The sequence below is a fragment of the Rutidosis leptorrhynchoides genome, chromosome 5 (assembly GCF_046630445.1).
Source record: "Rutidosis leptorrhynchoides isolate AG116_Rl617_1_P2 chromosome 5, CSIRO_AGI_Rlap_v1, whole genome shotgun sequence".
Classification (NCBI taxonomy): Eukaryota; Viridiplantae; Streptophyta; class Magnoliopsida; order Asterales; family Asteraceae; genus Rutidosis; species Rutidosis leptorrhynchoides.
The window spans coordinates 420934976-420956524 of NC_092337.1; the positions used below are offsets into that span (position 1 = coordinate 420934976).

Below are 21549 nucleotides of genomic sequence, written 5' to 3' on the forward strand. Positions count from 1 at the left end.
GAAGTAATCATGATGTTGGGCTAAAAATATTAAAATTGGGCTTTGTACCATAATTGGGGTTTGGACAAAAGAACGACACTTGTGGAAATTAGACTATGGGCTATTAATGGGCTTTATATTTGTTTAACTAAATGATAGTTTGTTAATGTTAATATAAAGATTTACAATTGGGCGTCCCTATAAATAACCATTTACACTCGATCGGACACGATGGGCGGGGTATTTATATGTACGAATAATCGTTCATTTAACCGGACACGGGAATGGATTAATAGCCACTAGAATTATTAAAACAGGGGTGAAATTATGTACAAGGACACTTGGCATAATTGATAATAAAGTATTAAAACCTTGGGTTACACTCAGTCGATATCCTGGTGTAATTATTAAACAAAGTATTAAAATCTTATTACAGTTTAAGTCTCCAATTAGTTGGAATATTTAACTTCGGGTATAAGGATAATTTGACGAGGACACTCGCACTTTATATTTATGACTGATGGACTGTTATGGACAAAAACCAGACGGACATATTAAATAATCCAGGACAAAGGACAATTAACCCATGGGCATAAAACTAAAATCAACACGTCAAACATCATGATTACAGAAGTTTAAATAAGCATAATTCTTTTATTTCATATTTAATTTCCTTTATTTTATATTTAATTGCACTTCTAATTATCGCATTTTTATTTTTTGTTATTATATTTAATTGCACTTTTAATTATCGTACTTTTTAATTATCGGAAGTTTATTTTATCGCACTTTTATTTATCGCAATTTCATTATCGTTATTTACTTTACGCTTTAAATTAAGTCTTTTATTTATTTAATATTTTACATTTGGTTTTAACTGCGACTAAAGTTTTAAAATCGATAAACCGGTCATCAAACGGTAAAAACCCCCCTTTAAAATAATAATATTACTTATATATATATATTCGTATTTTTATAAATTAAACTAATATAGCGTTAAGCTTTGATTAAAAGATTCCCTGTGGAACGAACCGGACATACTAAAAACTACACTACTGTACGATTAGGTACACTGCCTATAAGTGTTGTAGCAAGGTTTAAGTATATCCATTCAATAAATAAATAAATATCTTGTGTAAAATTGTATCGTATTTAATAGTATTTCCTGCTAAAATTTAATAGTATTTTATACTCCTTAGCTTTAACTATCAAAGATCAAGAACAAGAACTGGATTGAGCATATTAACAAATCTTTTGGAAATATGAATTGAGGAAAGAAAGTATAGAAGTGTAGTGAAGATAATGAAACGGAAGAAGCTAATTTATAGCAAAATTTCAGACACAGCAATTGAGGCAATTCACCGCATTTAATTAAAGAAAATCCTAATTTCCGTAATTACCGGAGAATCAAATCTTATAAGGATTATGAAGATTTCTTTAAATCCCTTGAATTCCGAAAATCAATCGTGACTAAGTCAAAAGTTAAAGCGAACATTTAATTTCCTCATTTCAATCTTTTACGATAGCTTCATTTATACTCTTCTTGTAATCGAATCATATCATTCCATATTACCCAATATTGGTAAAACTCTATTTCCCAACTCATATTCATCATTAAGATGTTCCTGTTGTAAACAATGACTATCTCTATCAAATATCGTGACCTTGATTTTCATGAACTCCTTTCTATTTTGTCTACCCTAATATTATGGCATAAACGCTCAAGGTTTAAATAAGCTCACTATTATTCATCACACATTTCATGTATATTGAAATGCTTGTATAACGTCATCATCTCTTTCTGAGGAAAACCTAATCAATGACACTCTTGTTAAATCCTTTAGATAACCTCCGCAATAATAATAAAATGCACTTCGTAGAATTTATGGATCGTAAGATTTAAACGCTAGAAACAAAACAATATCCTATTAGTTGGAATTCACGAAAGGCCCCGAGCATACCTGGGAACGCGAAGACCAAAGAAAACGAAAATATCCTCACCTGTTTACAAAACAACGCCGACTGATGGCAACAACTAAATTTCGGGACGAAATTTCTATTAACAGGGGGATACTGTGACAACCCGTAAATTTCCGGCAAAATTTAAACAAAAATCTTTATATGATTTCATTTAACCTCGACTAATTTCGACGATTCACGAATAATTATTTGTAAATAATTACGCATTAATTTGATATCTTAATATTACTATTATTAATATCCTTTTTAAATAAGATATCAATAATTAATATCTTTATTATCAATATTGTTATTATGAATAAAAAAAAAAATATTGACAAATATTCTTGGAAAAGTAGTAAATCAATTTGTTTATTTTTAAAAAAAAATATATACATAAAAAAAATCCTTAAAATAAATGATTTTTTTAAATAAAATAAATAAATAAATAAATAAATTACTTTTTAATTAAAAATTATAATGGAAAACTACTTTTATTATTTTATTTTGTGCATTATCCCATGACCTAACATTTAATACTTTTGAATATTTAAAATCACATTAAAAATTAAAATATTTCTTTTTCTTTTAATTATTTTATTCTTTTTACCTAATTTTTTCAAGTATAAATACCCCTCATTTCTCATTCAAACTCACACCAAAATTTCTCTCATTCTCTCTTTGAAGAATTACTACTAGTAAGTATTATTTTCTTACTTTTTACTTTTTACTTTTTACTATTTACTTTGGTTTATTATTTTTTTACCGAAACATGTAAATAATGTTATAAATTATATGCAATTAAAATTAAAATAAATAACATGTTATAATTAGTAATATATGTTACTAAAAATTATAAAAGTATTTTTATGAATTAATATATAGGATTTATAATTAAAATCGAATTAATGAATATATATGTATATACGCACCTAACGTGAAGGTTATAATTAAAGATAGCGTACAAAGACTACAAACATCACCGCTACTTGTGGCCTATGGTGATCCTTGTTACCATTATGGGACGCTTGTGGATCTCGAATGCCAAGACTTAGATTCTGGTCAAGAGATCCTGGGCCGCTCGGTAACAATAGATCATTCGAATGACTTGCATGTTAGCGACGAAGTTTGGGCGAGATTGTACAACATCTTTGTTAAGAATTATAACCCGAACATTCTTAAACTAAAAGCTTATTATAAGTGGAAGTTTTTCATAAATAGTAGGTTTCCAAAAATAGAAACTTTTGAGAAATAGGAACTTTTCTCCAAAACCGTCACTGTCAATATAGTTGCTATATTAATAAACATACTTTATGTCAAGTTAGACATTAACTAATCAAACGTTATACCTCAAGGTTGATATCCAGATCACTTACTTGCTTTACTTTCCTTCTTGCGTGGAATACTTCAACTGCTATTTAATGTGAGTTCATCTGCTCCCTTTTTATATATTTTTGGGCTGAGAATACATACGCAACTTTTATAACTGTTTTACACGTATCAACTATTAAACTGTGATATGTTGGGCTATGACTAGCAAGTCCCCAACTGACAAGTATAAACGATAACTTGTCACGGGGCAACTTGAAAGTCTAGTCTAAATATCAGTACCAACTGTTAAAACTATGCTATACCCGGCTATGTCCGACTAAGTCCCTACTGTGATATTTTTAATTGCTGCGACATTCTTAATTCTTGGGGATAAGCCTATCGGGAGTAATGTCCCCGATACATTTGACTAAGTCTTTGTATTACTTGATAATGAAATTAAACGACAAGGACAGAACAACTTGTCACGGGGCAATCAACGTTTAGTCTAAATATCACGCACTGGCATAACTTTTTGATCCTGCGGGAGATCAACTTGACTGGATCTGATTGATCTACTTATGAAAAACAAATATTGTGGTCTAACACTATTACTGAAATCATTATTTATGACAAACCTATGAACTCACTCAACCTCGTGTTGACTTTTTAAGCATGTTTATTCTCAGGTACTTAAATATTGCTTCCGCTGTATATCTATTGCTTTGATGATGATTGCTTGCTATACTTGGAGTCTTCATTACATATCATATCAATTAAAGACATATTTATCTTCCGCTGCAAAACTCAACAAAACGTCTCATGTCGAGTCGTTCCCGTTTATACAACTGTGAATTGATATATTAAGTTACGTTATTCTTCTAGGCCCTATCTGGAGGACGTGACAAGCGAGGAACCCAAATTCTGTTGCCAAAGTACCGTGTACCATTAGCTTTCACTTGGAGTTGGTTTTCAAAACCAGTAGGTCCTTCACCTTCGATAAGTGTTGGTTTAATAGCTTCCAGTTGAGCTTCGCAAGTTCGTGATATAAGATTTGATTTGATTTTCAGGTTTAAGGCACGAACACGTTTAACATCGTCTTTTCGACTAAGGGCATCAGCAACTACATTTGCCTTGCCAGGATGATATTCCATCTTACAGTCATAATCGTTCAATAACTCGAGCCATCGGCTTTGCCTCATATTCAGCTGTTTTTGATCTAAGATGTGTCGAAGACTTTTATGGTCAGTGTACACCGTAAACTGGGTACCATATAGATAATGTCTCCATATCTTTAATGCAAATACCATGGCACCTAACTCAAGGTCATGTGTGGTATAGTTCTCCTCGTGTTTCTTCAACTGTCTAGATGCGTAGGCAATAACCTTTTCACGTTGCATTAAAACGCAACTAAAGCCTTACTTTAAGGCATCGCAGTAGACAACAAAATCGTCAGTACCTTCAGGTAAAGATAGAATCGGGGATGTGGTCAACTTCTCCTTTAGAATCTTGAAAGCAGATTCCTGTTCTTCGGACCACTCGAATTTCTTCCCTTTTTGTGTTAGCTTCGTAAGAGGTTTAGAAAGAAGTGAAAATCCTTTATAAATCTCCGATAGTAACCGGTAAGTCCCAAAAGTTAGCGAATATGCTTCGCATTCTTTGGTATCTCCCAGTTCTGAATAGCAGTGATTTTAGCAGGATCAACATGTATTCCTCTTCTATCAACAACATGTCCAAGGAATTGTACGGTTTTGAGCCAAAACTCGCACTTAGAGAATTTAGCATAAAGTTGTTCCTTTCGTAAGAGTTCAAGAATCATACGCAAATGTTGCTCATGTTTTTTCTCACTCTTGGAATAGATCAAGATGTCATCAATGAATACAATGACGAATTTTTCGAGATAGGGTTTGCAAACACGGTTCATAAGATCCATGAACACAGCAGGAGCATTGGTCAAACCAAAAGGCATGACATATAATTCAAAGTGCCCATAACGAGTGCGAAAAACAGTCTTAGGAATATCGGATTCCTAGACTCTAAGTTGGTGATATCTGGACCTCAAATCAATCTTTGAATAAACACTTGACCCTTGAAGTTGGTCGAATAGATCATCAATACGTGGCAACGGATAACGGTTCTTGATAGTAAGCTTGTTAAGTTCGCGGTAATTAATGCACATCCTTAACGTACCATCCTTCTTTTTAACAAATAGAATAGGAGCTCCCCATGGGGACGAGCTTGGATGAATGAAACCTTTATCCAATAGTTCTTGGAGCTGGTTGGATAATTCCTTCATCTCGGAGGGTGCTAAATGATACGGCGCTTTAGCAATAGGAGCAGCACCGGGAGTTAAATCAATTTGAACTTCAACTTGTCGAGGAGGTGGAAGACCAGGAAGATCTTCGGGAAACACATCGGGAAAGTATTTAACCACTGGTACATCTTCAATATGCTTCTCTTTCGATTCAATCATCTTAACATGAGCTAGAATAGCTGGATAACCTTTCTTAAGGTATTTGCGAGTTTTAATACAGGAGATGATGTTGAGATTGGAACCACTCTTTTCACCTTGGATGATGAGAGTCTCTCCATTTCCCAATGGAACATTAACAGTTTTATCGTAACACATGATATATATAAAACACTTTATATTATTAAGGAACGAGGCATTAAATAAGCCTTAATACACGATTCGGAATTAGAAATAGTTTTAAGGTATAGCCTTTACATAGATGGAAAAATAGGAAAGATAACTAAAGAATATTAAGATTGAAATAATCTTCATATTTCTTCTTCTCGTCCTCAAACTGCTTCATCACTTTTTCCATGTTATCCTTCACAAGTTTCTCTAGCCTTTCGGTTTGAGAGTCGAGGGTTTCTTGGATAAACTTATCATATCGCTCGTTCTTCCCTTTCTGCTTTTCGTAGAGATATTCGAAATTGTCATAAAGGTTGGTAACACGACTGTTAACCGCATTGATGTCGTATTCCCTTAGGGCAAGTTGTTTGTCGACTCGGCTTCTCTCCATTTTCATTCGGAAGTTAACATCCTCCTGGATATGAGCAAGTGATTGCTTCCCCCAACGAGTGTTGCATTCTTCCTTGTACTTTAGGAGCCTTAATTCTTTTCTTAGTTCAACATTTTCCTCCACCAACTTCTTAATTTCGCGGTCCTTCTCATCCATACGGACCTCCACTCTTGCCATGTGGCGAAGCAAACCCTCATACTTAGCAGCATCATTATAAGAAGAAGATCGGACTCTTTTCCTTGACGGACCAGTTTCCTCAGGACGCTTCCCCTTGTCTTCAGTTTTTGGGGTCGGGTAGTGATCGGGAGAATTAGGTAAAGTATCCGGACTATAGTTTGGTGAACGAGGACCACCAAAGCCATAAGGTGGACTTTGGGCTGGTCTTTCAGTGAAAGACCCTTTAGTATCTTCTTCGGTCGGCTTGAAAAGAGTCATTTTGTTCGTTTGATGAAAATTAGACATCCTAACATTAGGAAAGAGACTTTGATTAGCATTTTAAGCCAAGATTATCAAAGCAAGGTTGTTAAGATGATAAGGTAATCCTAAGTGCTTTAAGTCTAAGGCAGGAAAGGTTATAGTTTCCTAGATTGCTAAGGCACCCTAGCTAACACATAAGGCACACACAAAAATGCAATCCTGGTTCTCTATAACAGCCTGGTTATGCTCTGATACCAATCTGTGACACCATGTGACACAGATTGGGGTTAAAACCCAAACAGTGCCTTTCCTATGAATAGGGTGACCACTGAGCGTACCTCAGACTCTGATTTTATAGCCCGCATCACCGCTGTTATTTGGCCAACCATAAAATGATCGCAAGGAGTAAGAGCTAATGCTTCGTCACAGGTAACACTGTGAGAACCCCCTCTACGACTAACTCACCCAAAGTCGTTGCCGTTAACCGAACCCGAATGTTGGGAACGTTAACCGGTCGTTGCTTTGGACGCAGTTAAACCAGCTCTGATACCAATCTGTCACACCCCCGGTTAGGGCCTGGGCGAAATGTGACTTAATATCAAAATATACCAACATATTATAATAACGAGAACAATACTAAATGAGAAAGTTAAACTTTATGGAGTACGCAGCGGAAAATGAAATGTCGTTACAAAGGAGTAAAGTAAATGTTTAAATGCAATAGTAATAAATGCGATAATCTCTTGATCCTATGTCCAAGTAGCATCACATAAGCAGTAGATAAGTAAGCTTGAATCAAACAGCACCTGAGACAAAACATGCTAAAGTGTCAACCAAAAGGTTGAGTGAAGTTCATAGGTTTAACAAAAGTTTGACCGTTGTTTTAGACCACAAGATTTAGTTTGTAAAGTTGATCTCTCGCAGGATCAAAAAGTTATGCCAAAGCGTGATATTTAGACTAAACGTTGTTTGCCCCGTGACAAGTTGTTCTGTCCTTGTCGTTTTAATTTCATTATTAAGTAATACAAAGACTTAGTCAAATGTATCGGGGACGTTACTCCCGATAGGCCTATCTCCAATAATTAAGAATGCCGCAGCAATTAAAAATATCACTGTAGGGACTTAGTCGGACATAGCCGGGTATAGCATAGTTTAACAGTTTGGTACTTGTGTCTAAATTGTAAAAAGTAAAAACAGCATGTGTCTCACCCCAAGTAAAGTAAGTAAGTTTGCTAGCAATAAAGAGGGGCTATGAATTCACCTTAAATAGCAGTTGAAGTATTCCACGCAAGAACGAAAGTAAAGCAAGTAAGTGATATGGATATCAACCTAGAGGTATAACGTTTGATTAGTTAATGTCTAACTGACATAAAGTATGTTTATTAATATAGCAACTATATTGACAGTGACGATTTTCGAGAAAAGTTCCTATTTCTCAAAAGTTTCTATTTTTGGAAACTTACTATTTATGGAAAGCTCCCACTTATATTAAGCTTCTAGTTTAAGAATGTTCGGGTTATAATTCTTAACAAAGATGTTGTACAATCTCGCCCAAACTTCGTCGCTAACATGCAAGTTACTCGAATGATCTATTGTTACCGAGTGGCCCAGGATCTCTTGACCAGAATCTAAGTCTTGGCATTCGAGATCCACAAGCGTCCCATAATGGTAACAAGGATCACCCTAGGCCACAAGTTGCGGTGATGTTTGTAGTCTTTGTACGCTATCTTTAATTATAACCTCCACGTTAGGTGTGTATATACATATATATTCATTAATTCGATTTTAATTATAATTCCTATATATTAATTCATAAAAATACTTTTATAATTTTTAGTAACATATATTACTAATTATAACATGTTATTTATTTTATTTTTAATTGCATATAATTTATAACATTATTTACATGTTTTGGTAAAAAAATAAAATAATAAACCGAAGTAAAAAGTAAAAAGTAAAAAGTAAGAAAAGAATACTTACTAGTAGTAATTCTTCAAAGAGAGAATGAGAGAAATTTTGGTGTGAGTTTGAATGAGAAATGAGGGGTATTTATACTTGAAAAAATTAGGTAAAAAGAATAAAATAATTAAAAGAAAAAGAAATATTTTAATTTTTAATGGGATTTTAAAATTCAAAAGTATTAAATGTTAGGTTATGGGATAATGCACAAAATAAAATAATAAAAGTAGTTTTTCTATTATAATTTTTAATTAAAAAGTATTTTATTTATTTATTTATTTATTTTTTTAAATTTATTTATTTTAAGAATTTTTTTATATAAATAAACAAATTGATTTAGTGCTTTTCCAAGAATATTTGTCAATATTTTTTTTATTTATTTAATTAATAAATACAAATTTTGCATAAAAATAATAAATAATTCGGTATTTTGTATTTTTAATAATAATTATAATTTTAATTATTAAACTATAGTTTTAGTAAGTTTGTAAATATTATTACATTTATATATAATTGGATTTATTGTATAGTTAAATATATAATACATTAACTAAATAATAAAAGTGATACAATGTTTATATACTTAGTTAAATTATGTCAAATTATATAAATTAATATTATATTATTTATTTAAGCGTACATTGTTGACTAAAAATTACTATTCGGTCAATATTTAATTGTATATAACAACCCATAATACATATAGTCAGGCAGATAACCCTAGGGTTAATTCAGTAAATTTAGAAGTCGAAAAGTGAGGGTTGTTACAAATACCGATAAAGCACTGAATCAAAGATAAAAAGTATGAATTAAAGATAAAAAAAACAGGTAAAAATTTGAATTAAAAAGTTGAGGGACTCGGATTGCAATTTTGTGTATAAACGAAGGACCAACGAAGCAAAAAAGTCAAAGAAAAGAGTAAAAAGATGATTTTACCCTCACATGCATGGCACATGTCAAAGGTTAACGGGCAATTTAGACGGAAGTTAGACGGAGGGACTCGGATTGCAAAATTTTTCAATTTTAAGGACTCGAAAATCCAAAAAAAACTTGAGGGACTTGGATTGAAATTTCGTGTATAATTAAAGGACCAACGGAGCAAAAAATTCTATTTTAAATTATTAATGATAACGCCAGCAAAAAAGTAAACAAGAAAATACAGATTAGGATACGTGGAATGTTGTGGTGAACTCTAATAGACCCGATGTAATTTTCATTAGAAAACTCAAGAATGTCAAAGCTGCTCTTAAAAAGTTGAGTTCGGACTCTTTCGGAGCATTAGATTCTGATCTCAACAGATTCAAAAAGGAAGCGAGAATGGGAATTAAAAGTTGAGAATGATGACTTAAATGAAGAGGATCGTGCTAAATGGTTGGAAACAAGATGCCGTTGGATTGAAAAAGAAGCGGCCAAAACAAGAATGTTAGAACAAAAGGCTAGATTTAAGTGGGAACTTGAGGGTGACGAAAATACCAAGTTTTTTCATTCGGCGATTAAAAGACGTGAATCAAAAAACAACATCAGGGGACTCACTTTAAATGGAGTATGGCAAGAAGATCCGGAAACAATCAAAGCTGAGGTATTTCGTTTGTATAAGAACTTAGTCACTGAAACAGGATTAAACAGGCCAAGACTTGATGGTCAGTTTCCTAACTATCTGACCAGTGATGATGTCGAGTTTCTTGAAAGACCTTTTCTTGAAAACGAAGTTCCGGAGGCCATAAAAAACTGTGGGGCTACAAAAGCCCCGGGACTGGATGGATTTAACTTTAATTTTTTTCAAAAATATTGGTTGATTTTGAAAGAGGACATTTTGAAGGCTATTCATTGGTTTTGAGACAAATGCGAAATATCCAATGGATGTAACGCATTCTTTGTCTCTCTCATACCGAAGAAAAATGTTTCGATGGTGCTTAGGGATTAGACCTATAAGTCTAATCGGGACACTATAAGATCATCTCAAAATTATTGGCGAATCGAATCAAGATCGTTATCTCCAAAATCATCGGAACAGAGCAAAGTGTGTTCTGTAAAGGGAGATCAATCTTGGATGGGATCTTAGTTCTAAATGAGGCATTGATAGATTTTAAGAAGCGCAAACAAAAAAGTTTTATCTTTAAAGGGAATTTTGAAAAAGCTTTCGACAGTGTCAACTGGGATTACTTGTTTGATGTAATGAGATTAATGAGGTTCGAGGTTCATTGAAGAAGATGGATTGAGACGTGTTTCAAATCTGCATCAGTGTCGATACTTGTTAAAGGTTCACCTACTCCTGAATTCTGCCTCGAAAGAGGCATAAGACAAGGTGACGCATTGTCCCCTTACTTATTTCTAATTGCAGGTGAAGGAATAAATTACATGGTTAATGCATCATGCAATAGAAGTCGGTTTAAAGGGGTTGAAATTGGATCAAATAGAGTGACACTTCCCCACTTACAATACGCGGACGATACTATCATTGTCGATGAATGGAGTAAGATGAACACTAGAATGATGAATATACTTGAATGTTTTGAACTTCTATCGGGCCCAAAAATCAACCCATGAAAGAGCACATTGTATGGTATTGGAGTTAATCAGAATGAAATGGAGGATTGGGCTTCACGATTAGGGTGCATAAATGGTTCTCTTCCCATGTTCTACTTAGGTCTCCAGGTTGGTTTAAAAATGAATAAATTGACGGATTGGAAACCGGTCATTGAAAAGTTCTATAAATGTGGGGTGGAAGTCTAGGGCTTTGTCATTCGGGGGTAGGTTAATCCTTATTAATTCGGTTCTCTCAAGTTTGCCGTTAATCATCTTCTCACTTTTCCGAGCTCCTTCATGTGCCATCAACCTCCTTGAGAGTCTTCGTCGTAAGTTTTTTTGGGGCGGGTCAGGTGATAACAACAAAATGGCGTGGGTAAAATGGGAGGACATTCTTGTTCCTTATGGGTCGGGGGGTCTAAATATTGGTTCTTTAAACACCAAAAGCCTTCCCTTACTTAGCAAATGGTGGTGGCGTTTTTGGGTTGAGAGCGGGGCTTTTTGGGTCAAAATAATCCAAAGTATTTACGGGCTGGAAGGTGGTTTGGGTCTTTCAAATGTCAATTCGGGTTCAACTTGGTCTTTCATAATTGAAGTGGGTTCGACGATTTCAAATCTTGGTATTCCTTTTAATCAATCGTTTGTGGATTAATCGGTAATGGTAGGGATACGCTTTTTTGGAAGGATCTTTTGTTAGGTGAAAGCCGACTCAAAGATTTATTCCCAAGACTTTTAAAATAGATGTTTGGAAAGATGCTTGTGTTGGTGACAGGGTGTTCAAAAGAGACTCGAAGCTATATTTTACTTGGCATTGGAATCGAGTTCCTTCGGGTAGAGCTCAATCCGAGCTTGAGCAGGTTCGATCAGCCCTAATTTCTATGGTCTTCGGGTCCAAAACAGGTGACAATTGAAGGTGGGAACTGGATGGTAGCGGGGTTTTCAAGAGTGCTGTGATGGCGTACTGCATTGATGAAAAGGTACTTCACAATTCCTTTCGGGTTCAAGAAACAACTCGTAACAAATTAATTCCAAAAAAATCGAGATCTTTGCTTGGAGATCATTACGCAAAAGGATCCCAACCCGGGTTGAACTAGACAAAAAATACATTGATCTCCACTCGGTGAGGTGTCCGATGTGTGATGATGACTTAGAGATGGTAGAACACGCATTTGTCTTCTGTAAACATGCCATGGATATATGGTCAAGAGTTTTTCGATGGTGGCGGTTAGGCAATGTTTCTACATTTTTGATCGATGATGTTTTCGGGAACAGCAGTCCTTTGGCACAATCGGGGGACAATACCATGATTTGGCAAGCGGTCAAGTGGGTTAGCGGGTACTTTATATGAAAAAATCACAACAATAAAGTTATCGGCAAACATTCTTCTTCAAGTTCGACGATTCTAAACGACATTCAATGTAAAATCTTTGAGTGGATTGCTAAGCGGTCGAAGAAATGTAGATTCGATTGGCATATTTGGCTCACAGATCCTACCTCTTGCATACCAAACCGTACGGGGGTGGGCTAATGGAATATATTTTGTTTCATCTCTTACAAATGTATTTTAGTTCTTGTATATATGCTTTTTCGCTTTAGCCTTATTAGAAAGGCTCTGTACAGGTTCGATGTAATTCTTATATAGTAATATAATTTTTGCTTGCTTTTCAAAAAAAAAAAAAAAAAAAAAAGGTATTTTTATGACATTTTCTTAAAAGGTGTGTTTTTTATTTGTGGACAATAATTAATATGAGACGGAAGGAGCATGTATTATAGTACTCCGTACTTCTTTAAAATGTAGTTATCATACTTTTTTTATGAAAAACTCATACATCCTATAATTTTTTTTTCTTCACGAATACATATAAATATTCACCATTGAACATGAACTCACGACTTATTAGTTGAAGAAGTTACCTCAATAGCACTAAACCAATGGCTCTTTGGTGTAAATTATCATATTTCGAATTTTGAAGACCTTTTGGTGAAGCCTTTTCCAATACAGTGAGTTTTAAATATACTTTAAAAGTTTTATTTTTAGTTCAATGTTTGATAATCTTTTTCACGATAATTGCTTTGTAATGAAAAGATAGTTATATGGAGTATCTTTTTAAAAGTCCAAACCTTTTTATTTTAGACTAAAAGTGCACTATAATGGGTGCAAAAGAAGATTAGTATATAATCATCAATAATGAAAAGTATTGTATCTACACTTAAACAGCCTAGATGATTCATGCATATATATTTGGTATAGGACCAACTAGAGTGGTAACTCATACATGAAAAATCATTTGTGGAGAGCTTGAACGGAAAATTTGGGGCGAAAATTATTTAAATCATGACGAGTAAACGGACAAATGAATATGATTTTCTTATATAGTGCATATGGGAAAGAGTTGTATTTTTACCTAATTGTACATAACTTAACCGAATGATTTTTCATTTAAGTTTCTAACGTTTTTCTCTAGCACTCCAAGATATAATACTAGTGAGGTTCGAATATGAGAACTTTTGAAAGTAAATTATTGATCACGAATATTGTACGAGGGTTCACCATTTGACTATATCTTTTTCATTCTGACATCATTTTAGTTGTGAATAAAAACTCAAATATCCGTAACTTAAATGGTATCAATTGGTTATTAATTTTCCTCAACTCAAAGGGTTATTCACAAATCACAACTTGTATATATCAATTAGTTATTAATTTTATACTGACAGTTACCTGATTATATAAGTATTTATACGTCTTAATCAGCAAAATCCAATATAAAAATGAATAATTTAATCCAACAAGCCAACAAAGAAGTAATAAAAACTGGGGGTAAAAAGGGGTTACTGGTTGAGTTTAAAGTGCCTGATAACAAGGAGCCAAAAATAAACAAGTGAGTCGCGTGGATCCCCACGCGCCCCTGGATATGCGTTTACCTATCAAGCTGGCAGGGAACAGCCTGGTTTGCCTGCCAATTTTAAAAATAAAAATAAAAAAAACACTCTGCTCTCTCTCCCTCTGTTGATATTTTAATAATAATTCTATATATATACATGCATTATGAATACCTTATGAATGCATTAATGATTGAATATATTATATATATATATATATATATATATATATATATATATATATATATATATATATATATATATATATATATATATCTCCTCTAAGTATGGATGTACATTGCGTATTGATTAATGGAGCCTCCCATGAACAATGCATGTTCTTCAATACATTCCTTAAAGAATGAATTCATTTTGTGCTTGAAAGTGATGAATGCACACAAGGTGTTTGTATAAATGTTTGAAAGAAAGATTCTTGAATTTACTACTATTTTAAATATATCTGACATAAAAAAACCTCACGTTCAATTCAGTAGTATGTGTGTGTGTGTGTGTAACTCTATATACTTATATATAAAAAAAAATATAAAAATTGTTGTCAATTGCACATGGGCTTTTGAGGTTTCTTCTTATCACATGGTGTGTCTCTCAATCAAATTCTTCTCTCTCTATGATTAAGCTTAATTGGTATATTGTTTATTCATTGACTGAGCACTTGTAGGATACTTTCCAGATCTATAGTCAAAAAGGGGGTTGCAGATGATGATGGTGATCTAAGTGGCATTGTTTTATAAGCTTATTGGTGGAAAAAGATTACCGGGCTAATTAAATTTCGATCATTTATGATATTTTTCAAGAATTGTTTTTGGTTTATTTGCCAATCTTGATTGATAATTGTTCATGTTAATCTTCAAGTACAGATACATACGTTGGAAAAATAAAGTTTGTGGATCATGCCAATCGAAAATATATATTGGTGAGTATCATATTTCATTTCGCGAATTATATCGTTACCCTGTTATTTCCTTTTTGGTTTATTATCTTGGCATTTGTGTGATTCAAAAATTTGTAAACTTTGATGATCAACGGAAAGATTTGTTAAAGTTTGAACTTATGATTATGATCAGTGCTCTTTTGTTAACCAAGTGTTAGTTATATAGTTCTGCAGTCCCTTTAGGCCTTGTATGCATAAGATTGGACTCTGCATATATACACTTCTATTGATCACGATTTCATAAATTTTTAATTGCAGAGAAACAGATTACAGCGCCCATTAATGGTTAAACATATATTATTAATTTGAAAATTCAGAAAATTTTAAGCGGATTTTGATAATTATTGGTGTTCTAAATTGGTGAACGAGATGGAAGATGAACATGTTGAAGATATGGAGGTTGAAGCCCTATCTTCAATGTGGCCAGAAGACATTGATGAAGACGGAAAGAAATTTAACGTTGAAAGACCAGGACCACATGACAATATGTTAGAGAATTTGCCCTTTGTTGAAGAACCATCTATAGTTGACTTTAAACGACTGAAAGAGCTCACAAGTTATAGTGAAAAAGGGTCATCTCAGTTAGCTTATCTTGTACAAAACTGGGAGTATAAACAGGAAAACGCTGTTAGACTTTTACGTGAAGAGCTTGAAAGTTTAAGCAAACAGCAACATGAAGTTGAGTTAAAGAAGTTAGAAATATTTGAACAACATAAGTTTGAAGAGCACAGTTATGCAGGTGATAAACGTCCGGTTTCTGTGTTGGATGGAGTTTATGAAATATTTCAGGATGCCCCGAGAAAAAGAAGCGATTTTATTGTTGAAGATAAACGGTTAAAAATAGATGCCGAATATGATACGCTCGTATATTGGAAGCAACAAGCTTTGCATTTGGGGAAGTTATTGGAAGCTAGTGTTCAACGAGAGCAAATTCTAACAGAAAAATTGGAAGAAAGTATTGAAAAACTTGAAAAACAGTCTTCCCCTGTAGAAGAACTTTCTCAAATCTTGAAAAGAGCTGATAATTTCTTACATTTTGTTCTTCAAAATGCACCTGTTGTTATTGGACATCAGGTATTAGTTCAACTTGCTTTTTGTCGTGTTGATAGTATGCATATGGTTGGCATTAGGGCGGGATCGGGGGTAAAACGGGCTAGTTGGTTGCAGGGTCCTGGTGACCACCAATCTGACCAATTCTTAAACTGAAAATCGGCTTACCCACCCCAAATTATCTGAATCATGGTTCGAGTTATTGAATGAGCGGGGTGTGGAATTTGGATTCTGGTTATTAGGATAATTGGATTACGCAAATTTCAGTTCAAATCATCTGTTTATTCCTTTTGGTATACAGATGACCGGACGTGGATTTGAGTTATTCACGTGGTGTGAATCAATATTCATTTGGGCTATTTTTGTTAGAATTGATAAGACCCAAACCACAATCACGATTGAGCAAATCGTGACCCCACAAACAACAAACGAAAGAATTTAACATGCAATAGTAAACGACGCCAGATATTACATGGTTATATCCCGAACAAAAAATAATACTAAGAAAATACCCTCTAGTTGGTCGTGGACTAATCCAATCTGCCGATCGGATATAACCACGTAATATCTTGTGTCGGTACTTTCGTACGTTTAAATTTTTCGCTATTGCTCCCGAACTTCAAGAAAACCTTGAAACTCAATACCAATTGTTAGGATTATAAGGACCCAAACAATTCTGTTGGCCCGATTTTTGAACACACCTAGTTCTTATGTTGCCTAACGAATGGATAACTGTTATATATTGTCTAATATTCAGGATAAAGAGTTGCGATACCGCTTCATCTATAATCATTTTCCAAGTTTACGAGAGGAGGTAATATGATCCCCATCAAAGTTCACTTTTTTCAATATGTATATATAGAATATAGAATATAAAATATTCAGTGAGGGAACAGTAATCGTTCTTAGCTTATCTTTTAATCTTGGTTTTAATAAAAATTTGCAGGATATTATTGGGAAAACAGACGTGGAGATATTTAAAGGGGGAGGTGTAAAAGAATCACAAGACTTCAAAAGAGAAGTTCTTGAAAGAGGAGTAGCAGCAAAGAGAGAAATTACGTTTGAGACCGAATTATTTGGAGCCAAAACGTTCCTAATATACGTTGAACCCGTTTTCAGCAAAGATGGAGAGAAACTTGGTGTAAATTATATGGGCATGGAAATCACTGATCAGGTGTGACCACAATTAACATCTTTTTATGTTCTAATTTTTTGCTGTCACGTTCTTAAAATGTTAACGGTATCTTGTTTTTGTTAATGTGACAGGTGAAAAAGAGAGAAAAAGTGGCAAAACTTAGGGAAGAAATAGCTGTGCAGAAGGCTAAGGAGACAGAACTTAACAAAACTATTCACATTACAGGTTAAGATGCATTCTTTCAAATAGTTTAAGCGAAACTCCCTTCATCTTGAAATAGCCAGAATGAATCAATGAATTGACATATAAAAAATATATCATATTTTTGCTATATTATTCAAATATAAATATATAACGTCATACATAATCAAGTTACCACTTCATGTACAGCCTCATGAGGCTTTCATTAAAGTATGTTAATGATAAGTGGTTATCATTCTAACTGTTTACAAAAAGATAATGCTTCATTTTGAACCAACATATTATGATTTTTTTTTTTTTTTTTTTTTTTTTTTGTCTATTTGTAATATAAGCAATTTCTGTCCACATCACAATTTATGACCGCAGTGGTGATCAAATGATATCTAATTTTCTGTCTATTTGTAATATAAGAAACTTTTGTTAATACATAATTTGAAATCAGTTACATCTATTGCTTTACAAAATTTAAAATTTGTCGCATCTATGTCTAACTAAGTTTGGTAGTTACATATGTACATTGAACTTGCTGCAGAGGAAACAATGAGAGCAAAGCAAATGTTAGCAACCATGTCACATGAGATAAGATCTCCATTATCAGGAGTTGTTAGCATGGCCGAAATTCTATCAACAACAAAACTTGATAAAGATCAGAAACAATTGTTGAGTGTGATGTTGTCTTCTGGTGATTTAGTCCTTCAACTTATTAACGACATCCTTGACCTTTCGAAAGTTGAATCAGGTTAGTTTCGGTCCTTTAGTTTCTGTATATCCTTATCCTATTCAGTGTATAAGTTGTTACTTTTATGAAAGTTCATTAAACAAAGGTGTTTTGTTGAGTTTTTCGAATTTCAGCCTACTTACCTATGGCTGGTACTGGTTATGTAAAATCAAGATGTTTAGCTAAACATGAAACAGGTTGAAAAGTTGGCCTACATGTCATAGTGCGAAACCTCCTAAATCATTTTTTTTTTTTTACAAAAATAGATTATTTATAAAATCTTTAGAATCATATTCGACACATTATTATAAAATTCTGAACAAGTAGTGTTTCGGTCAGTATGACTTGGCCCATTTGAACCCTTGATATTATATTCTGTATAATGGGATCTGGTAGAACTTCAATGCTTAGATTCTATCTTCAGGAGTTATGAAGCTGGAAGCCACAAAATTTAGGCCTAGAGAGGTAATCAAGCATGTTCTTCAAACCGCTGCTGCATCATTGAAAAAGATGCTAACTTTGGAAGGTCATGTTGCAGATGATATACCCATTGAGGTGAAATTTCTAATTTGTGGGCGCAAAATATCTAATACCGAGTCAAAGTCAAGATAGTCTAATAAAAAGTAATAAGAAAAATATATATATATTCTTTTGGCGAAAAAATAAATTCACGGGCACATCTAGTCTTTTTTTTTTTTTTTTTTTTTTGAAATTTATGTCAATGTCACACTTCAATTGCAGGTTATTGGAGACGTTCTACGAATTCGACAAATTCTTACCAATTTGATCAGGTATGACAAACACAGGTCAAAATCAAATTCTAGTTGTATGATGTTGACTCTTAATGTTAGAATTATGAATAGTTTACCAAATGAATGACTATATCATCAAAATATACAATGTGCTTCATTTTAACAATTACTGAGTTTGGGTCGACACTTGCTTATAACTTTTATCAGAAATCAGAATCTATGCTAGCTGGGAAAACCTCTAAAGATATTATTTTGTGCAGCAATGCTATCAAGTTTACCCACAAAGGAACGGTTCAGATTAATCTGTATGTGGTATCAGATCCATATTCTGAAGACCAGCAAGAACCGAACATAAACACGGATCGCTCGTCAGTTTCTACACAAAATGGAATGCTGTTAGATGAACGCACAGAGAACGGATCTCATTCGCACGAAACCGTCGTGTGGATACGGTGTGACGTTAAGGATACAGGGATAGGAATACCAGGTACATTTCACGTTTCGATTCTGTAAACGTGCCTTATTAGACGAGTGATATCTTTTCAAATTCTAACTATTTATATCAATATGATATCAGAAACTGCATTACCAAATTTATTCAAGAAATACATGCAAGCTGGTGCAGATACCGCTCGTAAATATGGTGGCACAGGTTTAGGTTTAGCAATCTGCAAACAACTGGTAATGTTTCACAGTTTCATGATATTTTGTGTGTGTGTGTGTGTGTGTGTGTGTGTGTCAGTGTGTAGTTGAACGAAAATTTAAATTTAGCAATCTGGCTGATTTTCCTCAGGTTGAGCTGATGGGAGGACATCTTACTGTATCGAGCAAAGAAAATGTTGGGTCAACGTTTACATTTGTTCTACCATATAAAGTGTCACATGTGTGTGATAGTTCAGACGATACCGATGAATTCGGAGATATGAATGATAATGAGTCTACGGACGATGACATCAGCTGTGGCTTTTTCCAATTCCAGCCACACACTTTGGGCTCACTTTTTACATCTAATGGTCATGGGTCAACCCATAAAGATAGATTTAGTGCCTTCCCAGATGACTTGTACTCAATACATTCTAGTGAAGTTGCTCGTAAAGAGATTAGTGTTTTGGACGATGATAATTCTTGTTTAACCTCATCATCTTCAAAATATAATTCAGAGAATGAAAACACAATTTGTACTATAAAGGAGAAAGACAACTGTGTTGATGTAACGGTTGCTTCACATTTGTCGTCTGATCATCATTATTTTAATCCATGTGAGCCAAGAAAGGATCCGACTACGAGCTTGGAGCATGCTTTTAGCAACGGGAAAGAAGTTCCGAAGTCAACAACGAAACCTAAGATTCTTCTTGTCGAAGATCATGTGGTCAACGTTATGGTCGCAAAACGGATGATGAGGCAGTTGAATCAAGATATAGATATTGTGAATAATGGAGCTGAAGCTGTTCGTGCTGTTCAACGTTGTGCTTATGATCTCATTCTAATGGTATTTTCATCATCTCATTTATTTCTTTTTTAATAATTTAATTTGAAGTCGTAGTAGTCACTTTTGTAGTGTTCGGATACACGTTTGATTATTAGGGGATTATAATTAGTTTTGGATGATGATTTTTGTACCAATTGCATCAAGCCTGATTATTCCAGGTTATTTATTATTAGTTATTTACTCCTTATTGTAACCTAGTATATACTTTTTTTTACCTCTATTACACCAAATGACTTTCTTTTTTACAATAATATCCTATTTGAATGTATTATATATTCATTTCTAAAATTTTCAGTTTGCCAAACACTCTGACATATACTCCTAATAAACTAATTTTTCACTTTAAAGCAACAAACTTTATACACTTCTCGAATCACATACGGTTATTAACTTGATACTGCTAGTATGCCCTAAATCTACTACCTTTTCGATTCTTTTTTTTTGTGGGGAGTTCAAAATTTTTAGTCTGTCATTCTGCGTAATGTACAGGATGTATGCATGCCTGTAATGGATGGACTTCAAGCTACTAAACTCATTCGTTCGTTTGAGAAAACTGGTAATTGGGATGAAGCAACCAAGGCAGGTGTTGAGTTGCACGATTCGCTTTCACATAATCAGATATCGGAAGAGCCTAGAAAGCGAATTCCAATTGTTGCAGTAAGTAACATGAATCTTGATATCTTAATTACTGAAAATAGTAGCATTTGCGTCACTATTAACTGCTGTATCACATTTTATGACTAATGAAACTTGATGGTGTTGGGCAGATGACAGCAAATGCAATGTCGGAAAGTGCAGAAGAGTGCTATAAGAATGGTATGGACTCGTTCATAACAAAGCCAGTTACTTTACAGAATTTAAAACAATGTCTTGAACAGTATGTCGAGTGATATAACACAGCCTTGTAAATATGTGTCTATATAGAAAATGTGAATGCAAGTTAGGAAATTTTGGAATCTATGTTTTGGTCTTTATCTATTCGTCGAAACGGTTATTATTTCCCTTAGGGTAAAAATGAAGGTAATTTGTATTATTAGATGTTTTCTTGTAGCTTAGGAGAATAAATAGGATAGGTTCTTGGTGTTGTGGTTTAAGGCTTTAAGCACCAACTATGTAGAGGACGAGCTGAATACCGTTCAAGCTAAATATTTATAGTCTTGTAAGCACCAACTAATTGCTAATGGTTTCA

General features: G+C 33.8%; 1 protein-coding gene and 1 pseudogene across 1 annotated transcript; one reads left to right on the forward strand and one right to left on the reverse strand.

Moving 5' to 3' along the window:
* Nucleotides 1–7057, reverse strand: part of LOC139850004 (homeobox protein LUMINIDEPENDENS-like) — a 37273-nt pseudogene extending 30216 nt beyond the window's left edge.
* Nucleotides 7058–15352: 8295 nt separating this feature from the next.
* On the forward strand, nt 15353–21529 carry LOC139846861 (histidine kinase 5-like). The gene is made up of 12 exons (XM_071836404.1): nt 15353–16089; nt 16823–16879; nt 17012–17239; nt 17332–17425; nt 17934–18140; nt 18544–18674; nt 18861–18910; nt 19132–19358; nt 19449–19552; nt 19665–20360; nt 20850–21017; nt 21128–21529. Exons 1-12 carry the CDS (start codon nt 15385–15387, stop codon nt 21248–21250), a joined length of 2790 nt encoding a protein of 929 aa, XP_071692505.1. The 5' UTR covers nt 15353–15384; the 3' UTR covers nt 21251–21529.
* Nucleotides 21530–21549: the final 20 nt, after the last annotated feature.

Excerpts from the sequence above, each read along its gene's own strand:
- LOC139846861 (XM_071836404.1), top strand. The coding sequence starts at position 15,385 with ATGGAAGATGAACATGTTGAAGATATGGAGGTTGAAGCCCTATCTTCA. Across the intron at positions 16,880-17,011 it reads TTCCAAGTTTACGAGAGGAG|GATATTATTGGGAAAACAGA; the intron begins GTAATATGATCC and ends AAAAATTTGCAG. Across the intron at positions 19,553-19,664 it reads TAGCAATCTGCAAACAACTG|GTTGAGCTGATGGGAGGACA; the intron begins GTAATGTTTCAC and ends GATTTTCCTCAG.